Here is a 15,835-nt window from a genome sequence, read left to right as displayed (position 1 = left end):
GGAGGCAGAGGAATAGGCTTGAAAAAGGGCAGGGACCAACCCAGACCTTGGTCCTCTGGAACAATCGGGCCAGGATGTTGGGCACCCTGCTGCCATGGCATGTTGCCCCAAATTGTTCCTAACCGTCCCCTCAGCTTTGTCTCCTGGCTCCAAATTAGGAGCCCCATTTAGGAGCATCCAGTCTGACTGCTCCTGCCTGAGTTTTAGTCACCGGAAGATGGAAAGCAGGGAAATGTCTCCCTTTGGGCTTCGGGAGAAGAAAACAAGGTCCAACATGTCACCAATACAGCGGTACTGCAAGGGGATACCCCCAGACAGAAAGGGGTTTTCATATTGTATTGCCAAACACTGACAAACGTTCAGTTGCACTTCCTCTCCAGTGTCTCAAATTTGTGAGGCCATCAGAGCAGTTCAACAGAGAGGACGGTGGCATATTCAAATTGACTATATTGACTTTATTCGGAACCACAGACTAGAAGAGGAAACTAACCCTTCTGGAGCTCGTGGGTCAGGCCTTGTGCTCAGTGTGTTATAGGTGATTGTTGCTGAACATGCAATTATTCATTCTTAGACTTGCAGAAAATCTTGAGGAAGGAGGACAGTGGTTACCAAAGATTTTTTCAACTTTAGAGGGAATGAATGCAGCAACTGCAGACGGCAGGCTTTGGGTGCTAAATAAAATAATGTGGCCAAAAGATGCCATTATTTGAAATTAGCCCCTTCACTGACAGGTCATTAAGTTCTGCCACTAGTTTAATTTCTTGTGTGGACCTAATACAGGAAACCATACATGGGTGGTAATTTTTTTCCCCAATCTCAGAGGAAATGTAACCGGGTATGAACTAGTGGCATAACTCATATATCAGTAGTCTGTAGCGGGTCTACATAAATCCTTTTCTTTAAAGTTATTTAACTGTTTTGAAAATGGTTTCAACAGAAGTAATTCCAATTGCACCAGAAAGGAAACCAGAGTCTTAAAGAAAAATATACTCTCTTTGCTGAGCAAGGCAAACATATCAGTATGCAGAGAAACAAACCAGTCTCTTGTGTTTTATATCCTCAACAAATCCACTAAAACACTTACTTTGTGTCTTTAAAAGGCTGATAGACAAAGAATTCTGTGGCCATTAAAGATTAATGCCTACAACTGGTTTGTAACCACTTTAAAAGGGCAGGAACTTTTTTCTTTTTTTAATTTGTTTCTCTCTTATTCACAGTATCTCATTATGGGACTTCGCACATATTATAAACACAATAAATATTTGTTGGTTTTTAAAAAGAACTCATCAAAAACATATTCTCTGGAGAAGGATTTTCCATTTAAAGAATTAGATAACCTGCTGTTTTCCCACATCACACATAAACTAACACGTTGCTGTCACAAACCTAACCCTTTTTATAGCCAACCCCTTAATAGTATTTTTTTTAAATAATATTTGTCAAATATGCTGTAAGTGGCACTTCCTGTCATGATGTTGCTTTTTGACTCTTCCAGGAATTAAAGTTTAAAATAAAAACCCTTATATCTGTGACAGGTGAGAACTTAATATTATTTAAAGCTGACTAATTCAAGTCCTTGGTGAAACTGACTACATTTTGAGAACTACAAGATGTGAATGTACAGAATAGATGGCTCTGATAAAAGCACAATTGTTTTCCATAGTCAATGGAACTGATAATAAATTAATTTAGACCTTGACCCATTTCAGCCCTTGGGTCCACAGAATGAGGCAATAGAATCTATTTGTTGTTAGCCTTACTTTCCCAAGATCTTCACACAGCTTACCTCCTTAACTTCCTGAAATTTTTACTCAAATGTCACCTCAGTGTGGCCTTCCCTGTCCACTCTGTTTTAAATTTCAGCTCTTCCTCCCACGACGAGCAAGCCCAGTCCCCCTTTGCAGCGTGCTATTTCCCCACAGCGCTTATCTGATGCAGTGTATGTTTTGTTTATTGGTTTGTGGTTTCTCTCCCCTAACTCGAATGGAAGCTCCAGGAGCACAGAGATTTTTTTTTTTTGTCTGTCTTGTTCTGTCATATTCCCAGCACCTGGTTCATAGTAAGTGATCAATAAATCTTTGGTGACGTATAAGCTAAGGTAACACTAGTTGGGAGGTTTCTGGTTATGGGTATTCCCAAACCCTCTTAGTGGTTTAAAAAGCAATTTCATATCACTGATTTTATTTGGTTATTTTTACAACAACATTGTGTTTTAAGAAAGGATTATTATCCCAGTTCAGCAAATATGGAAACAGGGCCTCAGAGAGTTCCTATGAATTGTGTAAAATCAAGAAGCTCGCAAGTAGACTCCAGCCTTGGACCTAGATCAGTTACTTCCCTTGGTGTCCTGTTCCCACCCAGGTTGTGAATCTGTCTGGCCAGAGGAGTTAATGCTTTGGAGTAAGCATTGCTGGTCAGGTCTCGGGGTGGTGGATTCTGAAATGAAAATGGGAACAGAATTTGAATGCGGCATGTAAATTCTTGATAAAACAACCCATCTTGGATGGCTTTCAAGGATGTGAAACCTCACTTCTCAGCAGAGCCCTACATATAGATGAGCGATCCACGGTGAGGTCACTTTATGTCATAAGGGTCATAAAATAGTTGAGGTCATGTAATGTCCGCCTCAGAAAGCCTCCACAAACCCCTCCTTACACTGCAATGGACCGTCATACCGCTTGTACTTAGGCTTCTCCTATTTCATCCTGCTGTGGGTAGGGAAGCAGTATGCATAATGGTTAAAGATCATAGACTCGAAAACAGGCAAAACCGGACAGAACTTGAAGCTTCATTGGTTGGTAATTTTTCTTTTTTTTTTTTGCTGGGGGGGTGGGTGCAGGGATGGATTACTCTGTTTTCTCATCTGTAAAATTAGCCTAATGATGCCAAGTTCTGATAAATAAATTAGGTTCAAGTAAAGCATTCATCACTGCCTTACGTATTATTATTGAGTATCTCCTTTATCTCTTCTACCAGATCATAAGATCATAGGAAACGAGGCACTTGACTGGCTTTATTAGTTTGTGTACAGAGCATATAAAATAGTATATATGTGGACTGAGGTTTGCAAAACAAGTTGTTTACTAGTAGGACAGGACTATGGCCGCACACGTGTGAGACTTATCAGAATAAAGTAAAAAACATGTTTTTGTGTGAAACTGAACATAACAAAATTGAGTTATAAACACATTCACCAAAACAACTTCTAGTTATCAGCTAAGAAGTAAACAAGTCCTGGCAAACAACTTCCGGTTATCACCTCAGAAGTAAACAAGTCCAAGGAAAAGAGGATAAAGGCAGAATTCCAGAGCGATGCCGTGAGTGGTCTGACTGGGCGCTCCGGCTAAGACTCTCCACGAGGCTCTGAGCGAGACACTCCGGAACGTTCCTCCAGGACATTCGTTTGGACGATCCAACAGAGCCCTCTGCGAGGTGCAAACCATGATACTCCGGGACTCTCTGAAGCTCTTCCTTGCAAGACCAGCTCGCCTCAGACCCGTCATGGGCCCAGTCGCCTCTCCTGGACCAGGAACCTTCTCCATCCCGATTGACTCTGGGACTGGGTTCGTTATTAAATTCTATTCTATTCTGTATAACCTTCTGTGCTTACCAGAGCATTGGTCTCTGGAGAGACATTGTTTCCCAAATAAAGCTGTGTCACTCACTCTATGTGAACCTGGGTGCCCGGACTTTGTTCCCCACTCGCATCACGAGTACCACGCAGGGACGTAGGGCCCTGCCGAGGGGTTAATGTCCCCTTGGCTCTCCCCAGGAAGAGACTGAAATGTGGCGACTATCCTTCCAGGTGCTCATGACAGTTTGCTAGGACTTCTGTAACAAAGTGCCACACAGACTGGGTGTTTTAAACAGTAGAAACTTACGTGTCACAGTCTGGATGCTAGAATTCCGAGATCAAGGTGTTGGCAGAGTTGATTCCTTCTGAGGGAAGGGAAGAAGAATCTTTTCCATGCCTCTTCCCTACTTGTTGGTGGTTTGCTTGCAATCTTTGGTGTTCCTTGGCATATAGAAGCATCACCCCAATCTCTGCCTTCCTCTTCACATGGCGTTCTTCATGTGTGTAAGTCTGTGTCTGAAATGCCCCTTTTAGTAAGGACACCTACTAAAGTCATATTGGATTTGGTGCCCACTCTACTCCAGGATGTCCTTATTTTAACTAATTACATCCACAACAACCCTATTTCCCAATATGGTCACATTCTAAGGTCCTAGGGTGTTGGTCTTCAACATGTGCAATTTGGGGATGAAGACACAATTTAACATATCACACGGGCCTTATTGTCTTTGTCTTCATTGTATTTACTTGCAGTTAGTAAATGTCAGGACATCACTGCTGAATCTGTTACATATAAAGAAATGTTTCTAGAAGGTTCAGAAATGGAGCCACTTTTGAGCAGCTTCGTGACCTTCTGAAAGTTGCTTCTCCATTGAAGGTTTACCAGAGGAGGAAACTGCCCTCCAGCTAGTACCTACCTGGGCTTTGTGTTAGGTCTTTGGATCAGGAAGATACATCATGTGGTGGATGTTTTGTTCAGGACGTTCCAAACAGGTTTTCAGTGGGTAGATAGCAGTGATATCTTTATGTGGGTAAGGACTCAACTATGCTATTTATAACTTAACATTTTAAAGATTTATTTGTCTAAACATCTGTATAACTCAGCGTCCTTCTCAGTATTTTAAGTGCAGCTTTTTATTTCATAGGTATGTGTTAATAATAAATGTGTTCATGTCTTAATAATAAATGACAATTTCCTTAAAAGTGTTTTACGTTTTTTTCTGATATCTATATAGTGTGGTTATAAAGTAATGAGGTTGGTTCCACAATCTACACACGTGCATATAGAATACTGTGTTTCAGTGAAAATTCATATTTTAAAAAAAATTAGTATCTAAATCGCAATACTATACTTTATACATCCGCATTTAAAAAATTGATATTCCCTCCACAAATAACTTGTTTAATATAGTTAGAACTTTCAGAGTTGCTTTTTCAGGATATATATGAAATATGTATACATTTATTTGAGCTTGATATTTTATAGAAGGTCTGTAAATATTTGTTGAACAAATGAATATATGAATGAATGATTGGGGGAGGAGTGAAATCTTTTCTTTTAAACTCCATTTGAACCCATGAAATCAGTCACTTAACAGTGAATATGATACTGAAAAGAGGAGGTAATATATGAAAAACCTATGAAAGCAAGTTTTAATTCTTTTCAATCATTTTTTTTCTATAAGTTGGGTTTTCTGGGGACACCTTGATCTTCCCTGCATCTTCTACATTGTGAGACTGATGATTTCAAGTGCCCCGCAATGAAAGGAGCCTCTGAGGAAAGCAGGTTGAGAGCAGACAGAGTGAACACATTTGCATAGGGCAGGAAGGGCGCCATCACATCTGGCAGTGGTGGCCGACTGGGCCCATTTGTTAGTGCTCATTAAATTCACATTAATGCACGCGCTGCTCCGAATGTGTAAATGCCGTGTCGGGGTGGTTGCTTTCTCCCAGGCCTATGGCCATGACTTTCGGGGCCTTACCGGCCCCCCCCACCCCAACCCCTGTTTACTTGCCAATGGCATTTGACCTGGGGTCAGACCTGTATTTAACCCTTTCCTGTAGGTCAAAAACAAATTAATTTGGTGAGAATTCGATTGGAAATGAGTCGTCTGTACAGCAGGTGTACCCTGTGGAGAATGTGCCCCAGGTGGAAACATTTTAAGATCTGTTCCTGGGCCATCTCTGAAGAAGCTTCAGAGGTCAGAGAGGCAATTCCAAGACATCCCATGTGCTGAAGGCCTGGAGGTGGATGTAGCAGGTGCTGACTCAGGGCGGTTTTCTCAGCAGCTCGGGGGAACTTTCAAAGAGGCCCCTTTTAGAGATAATTTATTTATATATTCATGAACATATATCTTGGGCATTCATTGTGGACTGATTTACTTAAAAGTTGCCCTAAATGATTGAAACTTGACCTTTAGCCCCTACCTCCCACCAACAACCAAAGACTTTGATTCAAAGGAAAGATAATGATGCACTTTTCTCTTTCTTTTTTCTAGAGGATGAGGACGATGAGGAAATGGTGGAACCCAAAATTGGCCATGATTCGGAACTGGAAAATCAAGACAAAAAACAGGAGGTGACAGAAGGTATGCTGTGAGAGATCAATTAAAATATCATTTTATTTACTTACTTATTTTTACCAACATAAGGACTATAGAGGTAAGTAAAAATTAAATGTATATCCCCTATGTAGAAAGTCTTCTATGACTTTTCAATATATTACATTTGGCACCGTGAACTTTAATCTCCAAAGCAAGAGTCATTTGTTTTTTTAAGTGATAGAAGCAAATAAAATATAAACCATCTACATTTCCAGCAATTTGAGTCCAATCACAATTCCAGTAAAATTATTACTAAATAGTCATGAAATAAAACACTTGTTATTAATTGTCTCTTTATCTAGTTCACTCCATTGTACATTCCCAATGATAACAGTAACAAGAAAGCAAAAAAGAAAACAAAAAAAGAAAAAAGAAAGAGGAAAACAATATTACAGGTGATTTTCTCTAAAAATCGAACTTTGTATTCTTTTGAGATTCTCAGATCTGAACACAAAAGAGAATTTTGAAATTGTCTGTCTTATTGCCAAATGGAGTGTCCATGAGAACAGAGTGTAGATTAAAAAGATTTTTTCATATTTCCTAATAAATGTCCCAAATATAGATCAATATAATTCTAATTCCAAGCCCATTTGATTAAAAAAATTTTTTTAAATTTGTTGGGGTGACAATTGTTAGTGAAATTACATAGATTTCAGGTGTACAATTCTGTATTACATCATCTATAAATCCCATTGTGTGTTCACCACCCAGAGTCAGTTCTCCTTCCATCACCATATATTTTGATCCCCCTTACCCTCATCTCCCAACCCCCGCCCCCCTTACCCTCTGGTAACCACTAAACTATTGTCTGTGTCTATGCATTTTTGTTTCTTCATTTGTTTGTCTTGTTCTTTTGTTGTTTTCAGTTTTATATACCACATATCAGTGAAATCATATGGTTCTCTACTTTTTCTATCTGATTTATTTCTCTTAGCATTGTAATCTCAAGATCCATCCATGTTGTCGCGAATGGTACTATTTCATCTTTTCTTATGGCAGAATGGTATTCCATTGTGTATATGTACCACATCTTCTTTATCCAATCATCTATCGAAGGACACTTTGGTTGTTTCCATGTCTTGGCCACCATAGGTAAAGCTACAGTGAACATTGGAGCACATATGTCTTTATGGATAAATGTTTTCAGATTTCCATATCTATATTCCATACATATTTCCATATCTTTAAGTTCCTTTCTGGAGACTTTTCACTTTCTTTCTGAGCTATCTTGTTGCCTTGGTTATTCATGGCAATTACTGATTTATTATTTCTCTTCCTAGACATCTACAGGAGTGGCTTCTGCAACAGGTTGATAGGAAGAGGTCTTTCTTTTGTTTTCCAGTAATTGTTGGTAGACTGTTTTATTTTCTCTCCGACTACTGCCTTTTTTTCCTCTCTCACACGGTAGTGCTATGTTTCCTGTGCTCTATTCCAGCTTCTCACACAATGGGGGGATTCCCTGGGAGACGGCCTTCTCCTCTGTTAATAGTTCGCCTGGGTCACAGAGCGCAGTGTCCGTGCGGGTATGCGGAGAGCTTTTGAAGTTCCAAAGCTCTTCCTACACCAGATTTAGAGCCTGTATGTTTCAGCAGTTATGTTTACTCCTGCGGGGATCCACCCAGATAGGTGGGGCCACCAGGGGTGGGGTGAGTTGTGAGAGATGGCCCAGAGCAAAGGTAGCGACCACCACTGCAGTGGGTCCTGCTTCCACAGCTCCCTCCGCTTTACCGGAACTAGTTGGGCTGTGAGTCTGTGTCTGTGGTCCACAGTTCTCAGAACAGCAAATATTCTGTTCTTTTGATCTGACACTGCTACTGCTCCGCTTCTAGCACCGGGCAGGTGGGGGCGGGGCGAGCTCTGGGAGGGTAGAGAGGGGGCGGCCAGTCTCAGTGCCTAAGGCTTCCCTTCTCTGCTCGGCAGTGAGGGCTTAAACAACAGTTTTCAGCCTTCTTCCCTCAGTCTTTTCTCCGAGGTCTCTGCTGTGAGCAGCGTTGGGTTCAGTCGTGTTATATGCTGTCCCCTCAGCCCTGTGGGCCATAAGCGGAGCCCTCGCAGTCCGAGTTCTTCCTCCCACAGCTGTGGTAGCTCCGGGATGCAGCGAGCTCGGAGCACTGAGCTAGGTCTGCGTCCTGCGCCCACCCGCGTGACTCCGTCTCCGCATTTCTCCCTTCCCTCCTCCCCCGCTCGTGTGATTCGCCCACCTTTAGGTGAATTCAGTAGTGGGCCTCTTCATCTTGCCTATCTGCTGTGCAGGGAGTCCTTTGTGGAGTTATTGTTGTTTGATTAGTTGTAAATTCCAGGGGAGCTTTACAGAGGCTCACCTCACGCCGCCATTTTGATCTAAAAATTTTAAAGATGCCTATGGCTTGGGCACAGTGTGTGTCACATATTTGTCCCTGAGGACTTTTGTACGACTGGGTCCATATTGGTCATACGCACTCACTTCAGACTGCTCAGGCATGGAGTGAGACTGCTTACTCTCAAGTTCTGAGGTACAACTGAGGGCAAGGAGGGGATTCAGCATTAACAGTGGCATCCATAGAAGGCACAGTTACTTTTTCCAAGGGATTTTAAATGATTTTGATTGAAGAGATTTCACCTTTAAACTTTTACTAAGAACATTAAAAAAAAGAAAAAAAGCTGGTGATAGAATATCATTAACCCAGGTGTAGCACGTGACAGAATAAGTTGGGGTTTATTAAAATACCCTCTTCTTTCTTTTGCAAAATATCCTTAAGATATACTGGGTGATAAGGAGCCCAGGGTATGTTTTTTGTCTCTTGGCTGGGATCCCACCCTGACCCCCTCACAACACCAGGCTCCAAATCTTCTCTGGCCAAGCACTGCAACCTCCTTCTTCACTTCTGAGCAAAAACACCCTCCAGTTTTAACTGTTACGCTACATGGAATTGATTAAAGCCCTGGTAAAAGTCAAAAAGAAGTTTGAAAGTACATTTCCTATTATTGCTGCCCTGTGTGCCTTATTCTCTATTAATGGCTTTTCTGCAAATTAGCACATAACGGGTTAAAAGCATGTTTATGTTGACATCAAACTCTCTGGCTTCTTTTTCTTTTTTTTTTTTCTTTTTTAAAGCAAGACAGTATTTTGCAAACTTTTTGAAAAATCTCTAGCAGATATAATCGTGGCGCCATTCACATGGCTGCATAGTAGTGAGGGCTGTGTCAGCACTTCCATTATGAACCCTGAGTTTCAGGGATTTATTACTCAGCCATAAAAATTTGCTCTGGGCTGAAACTTGACATACATGGTTTCAAACCAGGGAACACATTTTTGAGAAATCTGTCCTTTTTTGGAGTTTAAAGTGGTGAGGGGTGATGGGGGAAAAAATCAGTGTTCACTAGTTTTCAACATTTTTGACCAAGTGACATCAAAATGCATTAAACAGTAAAGAAATATGGGTTTGATTTATTACTGTTTTCACTCTTTTTTTCCACAACAGAGTAGAGCAAAACAGCAGGCACATTTTAGCCTTTAATCAAAATTTAGGGAATTTTTGTAGGTGAGTATCTTAATATTTTCGTGTTTGGAGATTTAAAACAACAGAATCAGAGACCAAACTCTTGTAAATGCACATCAACTCATAAACCTCACATTAACTCATAAACCTTAACTTCAGAGAAGGGTATTCTTCTTTATTAGTTTGGTTTGATTTTCTTGCTCTTGTTTATGAACTGATTTCACTGTAAAATTCCCATATGAGCCCCTCCCTTAGAGCCCCTCTCCGTGCTTAATCTGATTTTAAAGTTAAGCTATCTGGATTTACGTATCTATTTTTTTATCTTTTAGATATATTCTTGAAAAATATTAAAAGATGTAATTTTTTATGGTGGAATTTAAAGCTACATCATTGAAACGAGGCAAGACATTTCTGATGTGGGTATTAAAAAAAAAAAAAATCTTTTCACCTAAAAATGAGATTGTAAAATCTCAATATAAATTGTGAATTTCATTATGAATTTTACATTTTTACAGAGAAAAGAATCCTAAGAACCTGAGAAACCAAAAGATATACCACATAGTAAATAGAGTAAATTAATGAGAAACTGAAAAATTACACCTTAAAATCTAAAGAAAACTCAAGAAAGCAGAAGGAATAGGATAAAATCATCATGAAAGACACAAAAAAGTATTTTCATATGTAAAACCAAGAGAAATGAACATTTCTATAATAAATAGAATAAAAAGTTAACCCTAAAAAGTTTATATTAGATTTTAATTTTGCAGGACATGAATTCATAGAACCAGGCAGTCGTCTAAACTTTGAATTTCATGAATGCAGTACATTGTTTTCATACTTGTTATTCAAGCTAAATATAACCATTCAGGTAAATTTTGTTAAGTTTGGAAATTTGTCATGTCATTTGAGTTGTATGTAAGTCATATTCATGTGTCTACTTTTCATAAAGAATGTTTTTTGTTTTTTTAAAGGTTACTTTAAATGCACAGAGTATTGTTAGCTCTTGGCAGAAATACTAAATATTTTGTTGCAAAAACAAACAACAAACCTGCTATAATTGCATTTTCTGCTTAACTTATAAAGAAACTCAGATATCAATTCCCATGTTTTGCTCTGATATGCCTTTTGCTATTAAATTAATCCCTACCTATTTATGCAGTGAACATGTTAAAAATAATTTATTGGGTTCCAGTGATAGGGAAAAGCTGCACAAACAGGTATTTCAGGGAGAATTGTGATCTCTCCTGGGGTAATACAATTCTGATTCCAATTATTTATGCTTATATTTTGAACCTTGTGGATTCCATTAATCGATCAATTTTCTTTCATAAAATAAGATATCTGGACAGGTCTTTTCTGAATACAACTTTTGATTGTGGTGCCTGGATACGCCATTAGGTTTTCATCATATTGTAAAAGCACTTATCAATTTAAAGATTTTTAAATATGGGAGGTTTGGAGTTTTTATCAAAGATAACTATGGTCCTGTTTAACTCCTAGGTTGAATATTGTTTATGATTTTAAGAAAGTACTTGCATCTTGTTTTGTGCTAACAAATCATGTCATTTGATCCCTGTTAGACATCAAAGCTTAATATACATAAAAGATATCTTTTGTTTTGCTTCAGTAGCAATTTAATTTCAAGCCAAATATTGTATTGTCAAATATAATATCTGGAGAGGCTACTGCTTCACCTACCTGAACTTGTCCTCTGCAAATACACTTTGATCAGCCATTTATGTTTCTCTTAGAGAAGAAGTTGTATGTCTTGAAAGCTGAGATCAAAGTGACAATAAGCTACAGGGAAGAAAAAAATTACAGAAAATTACACAGATACTATTTTTTATTCAAAGTAATGGACCTGGAAGGAAAGATACAGGCGAAGTACAAGTAGCTGAAAAAGATAAACAGAGAATAGAAAGGTGTTTTTTTTATATTATAAAAACAGGAATAAAGGGGCAAATTCCTATTCCTTTGCTTAATTTCAAATGTGTCTCATGTCATCATCCATCAACAGTGACTAAGGCTGAAGGAGGCTTTTAAAATAAGACATTCTTCTTGGTCCGATAGTATCTTTGTTTAGTGAAGTTTATTTATTTATATAACAGTACTAACCAAAACAAAATGACCCTAACATTTTGTAGTGTTTTTTTTTCCTTTTGCCTAGTTACATTTAGTAGTTTTACTGTTTTCTTGACCTTACATAAAGATGAAAAATTCAAATTCCTAATTTATGGGAGTTTTGAAAAGTAGACCAATAAATTGCTACTTAATTACCAATTATTGAATGCTTATTTGCCCCATATATTTATCTTTAACCCTTAAGCCAGACTCAAAGTTTAGGTATCATTACCCCATTTTATAGATAAAACTGCTTCTCAGAGAGCTTTAATTGATTAAAGAATAAAAGCTAACATACAGCACAGTAAAGGTTGGATTCCAGGTTGGTTTTATAGAGTTCTTCTTGTAACTTATGGTCCACAAATTGCTCACTTCATGGTTTCTCAAACTAGTGTCTGGGTAACACTGCTTAACTGAAGTTGATGGGGGTTCCTGGAGAGTCCCAGTGCACAATGGCATATTTAGGGCTCTGGAGACTTCGGCAGCAAAGAAATATTTCTAACTGCATTTAGGGATGCTAGAAACTATGGAGTGAACTGTTTTTAGAGAAGATCTCCTGTAGTGCATGAATCATTTTTGTTATATTACCTGGAGAGCTTTCTCATGGTGTATTCTATCTACATCAGAATCCTTCTAGTTTCTGGTACAAATACAGATTTTTGGAGTCATTCTGGACCTCCTGCCTTGGGGTCTGGGACAGGAAAGGGGAGATTGGAAGGGGAGAGACATTACGAACATTAAAAGTTTGAGATCCACTGCCGTTGCTCTGCAGAAGTGCTTTTGGACAATTCCAATTTCTTGGGACAATGGCTTGGAGATACCATTAATAGAATCAAATAGCATTTCCTTAAAAAATTATGCTGCAGATGACTGACACTACCTAAAAGGTTCCTCTGACCATATGGCCAGGTAGAAATTGGTCCTGATTCGGGGATGGTGGTGGAAGTTTTGGGGAAACAATTCCACCAGGGACCCCACCTGTGATTGTGATACACTACCCTCCTTCCGTAGCTTAAACTTCAGGTGTTGCTGGTTCTCCTGAAAGAGTAATTTATCAAACATTTACTGAAGGCACTCTGCCTGAGGGGCACCCAGGGTGCCTGAGAGTTGAATGGGGGTTCCTGAAGAATCACAAATGTTCAGCTGACAGTTTCTGCCCTTGAGTGCTTCTCAGTGTGGGGAGTTCTTAATCCTTTCTCTATTGTTTTATGTAAGCCCTGCGACTGAAGAAACAGTTTGTATGTAACCCAATTGTGACTCTGAGGTGAACTGACTTTCTTTCAGACACTATGACGTATTAACTATTTGAGTTCTCTTTGCCTCATTTTGCATCTTCAAAATTAGTATGATAAGACTAATCATACCAGAAAAGTAAGGCATAAAAGCAAGTATGAGGTGTCTTGCAGAAACATTTATTTGTTCCATGTGTTTGTTGAAAAACAGAAGATATTTTGGGTGAAAGCGGGTTTGGAAGGACATGTTTCAGGTTTTGAGTGGAATCTATATAACAATTAAGTCAACCTTATCAACTCACCAGGTTAAAAAAAAATGAATTTATCCATAGAAAGAGGAAGGGTGCTATCTGAATTTATATTATAGATTGTTCTTTTAATATGTGCAGTTTTAATATGTGCAGTTTTACAGTAGTATCTAATACACATGGTTTTAGATTTCTCTATTATGTACTATTTCAGCTTTTTTTCAAGTTCAGTTCTAAAGAAAATAAAATTGTTTAAAACGGATGACCAAAAACCCACCAAGCTGTTTTTATTTGTAATCTTTTTCAAGTCTTCCAAATAGTAATTAGGCCAGATATGAAATCTTTTTGTAAAATTGGCAGTGGAGACATCTGCAGAAACCTTTGGTGTGAATTTGGGAGTAATTTAGACTAGATTAACAATGGCTTATCTCACTGTCTCATCACTCCTTTGATAAGCAGTTTCTTTAAAGAGTTGGATTCCTTGTGAAATGTTTTTAATTGTCCTCTTTTTTTCCCCTAACAATCACTTTTACATAAAAAGCCCCTCCAAGGGAGCTGACAGAGGAAGAAAAACAGCAGATCCTGCATTCAGAGGAATTTCTCATCTTTTTTGATCGGACCATACGGGTAATTGAAAGAGTACTAGCAGAAGACTCTGACATCTTCTTTGACTACAGCGGTCGAGAGTTAGAGGAAAAAGATGGGTTAGTTTCTTGTGTGCATTTAAAAAAAAAAAAATACAATGATAAGTTATCTGTTGATGCTAAATTCATGTATGTATTGACTTGGCAAATCCCAAAACTAAGAAATCAGAGGAAGATGAAATTCCAGGGTTGATTTTGCTAAACAGCATTGACTAAGGACTTTGGTTATAACTTCTGGTTTAGAGTTTCCCTGTAATTAGCATGTGCTTCCGTGAAATGCTTTTGAACTTGGTATCTGGGGAACAGTCCAGGTGATAGAGATTGGCAGAGTCATGTACATTGTCCTCTGAGAAAAAATTCTTATAAGCAGCAAAAGGAGATTTGCCTTATATCCAGTAGATCTATTTTTCATGTCTAAGCCAACGGAAGCTGAAGAAAATAAACATGAGATATGAGAGACCTTAACTGATGAGGTAGACAGTGAACAGAGATTGGAAACTTTTTCCTCTTTTGATACCATAAGATTATCTGTATATGCCTTTTAGGAAACACATGTACAGGACTATATATTTACAGATAAAACAAACAAAGACTAATCAATAAAAGTGAATGACCCCAAATGACTTTCTCCGTGACTGCAGCATATATATTGTAAAAGGCGGTGGCCGCTAACCATCGTCATAGGAATAATAGGCATTTTATGAACTTTGTAAGAGATAGAAATAGCTGGGTTTTAGCCACCTATTCTTTTAGCCTTCCTTTCTTTTGGCCACGAACAATATAAAAAGGTGAAATCACCTTGCTTTTTCATCAGACCTGATTACTGTTTCTAAAATTCAAATATATTCTCAAAGGACAACCTATCATCATTGAAGACACTCAAAGGAATGTAACAGAGGCTCCAAAAACAGTTTCAAAAAGGAGTTCTGAAAATGTTCTAAAGAGCTGACAGAATCTTTAGCCTACTTCAAAGAGACAACAGTGTTTTGAATATACATGTTCTGTGATGTCTGTTTTCTTTTTAAAAATCCTACTCTGTGTGGCTCAGTTGGTTTTCTGGGTCCTACTTCCTTCTGGGTGCCTGGCCCAGAGTTATTCTGGCTTCCTGGCAGTTCCTTGGGTGCATGTACCTCTTCACTGAGTTTGCAAAGGTGGAGCTGAAGAAGGGTTAGCAGGAGAAAGCAACTCATAATAAGTCAGCTGAGTAGAGCCTAACCTGAATAATCGGAAGCCAGGTCACCCAGTGTAAACAAGACCTACGAGTATATAAGACAAGTGATGCAGGTTGCAAGCCAGTGGAATAAAGCAATTGAACAGAAAAAAGTGAGTGTGGAGGAACTCCTGAATTGACATTTAGGCAGCTTTTTAGGCACATCCCCAAAAAGCTGCTAGAACAGAACAAGCATTACTCAATTTAAACTTGGGGAGCAAATGCGGGACCAGTGCAGAGTTCTTCAGAGGAGGTGTTGGGGTCAGCTGAATATCAGCTAAGTAAACACTAGCCAAAGTGTAGCCCAGATGCCATTTTGGTCTATGTTAAGTATCTAATGCGTTTGGTAAACTTCCCACTTTCCACCATGTCTGTCTCACGGTAGAACTGATCACTTGCTAATGGCTGCTATAGCCATTCAGAAATTTCAGGGTAAAGAGAAACATGTATGTTATCTCTGGTTTAAGCCTAGATAAGGGGGCATGGATATAAAGACATCTCCAAAGGTCGTCCCGGTGGTTCAGGCAGTTGGAGCTCTGTTCTCCTAATTCCGAAGGCTGCCGGTTCGATTCCCACATGGACCAGTGGGCTCTCAACCACAAGGTGGCCAGTTCGATTCCTCGAGTCCCGCAAGGGATGGTGGGCAGCACCCCCTGTAACTAAGATTGAACACGGCACCTTGAGCTGAGCTGCTGCTGAGCTCCCGGATGGCTCAGTTGGTTGG

The 15,835-nt window shown here is 39.1% G+C and overlaps 1 protein-coding gene across 9 annotated transcripts in view; it reads left to right on the top strand.

Moving 5' to 3' along the window:
• DYNC1I1 (dynein cytoplasmic 1 intermediate chain 1) overlaps positions 1-15,835 on the top strand; it is a 295,576-nt gene that overhangs the window by 164,932 nt on the left and 114,809 nt on the right. For all 9 annotated transcript variants that reach the window (XM_033088732.1, XM_033088736.1, XM_033088734.1 and 6 more), the window contains 2 exons: positions 6,073-6,162; positions 13,799-13,961. In XM_033088732.1, coding sequence (XP_032944623.1) covers positions 6,073-6,162; positions 13,799-13,961 — 253 coding nt within the window. The remainder of the gene's footprint in view (positions 1-6,072; positions 6,163-13,798; positions 13,962-15,835) is intronic.

The sequence above is a fragment of the Rhinolophus ferrumequinum genome, chromosome 20, assembly GCF_004115265.2.
Source record: "Rhinolophus ferrumequinum isolate MPI-CBG mRhiFer1 chromosome 20, mRhiFer1_v1.p, whole genome shotgun sequence".
In the NCBI taxonomy this organism is placed as follows: domain Eukaryota; kingdom Metazoa; phylum Chordata; class Mammalia; order Chiroptera; family Rhinolophidae; genus Rhinolophus; species Rhinolophus ferrumequinum.
This window is presented reverse-complemented; position numbering and strand designations above follow the sequence as displayed.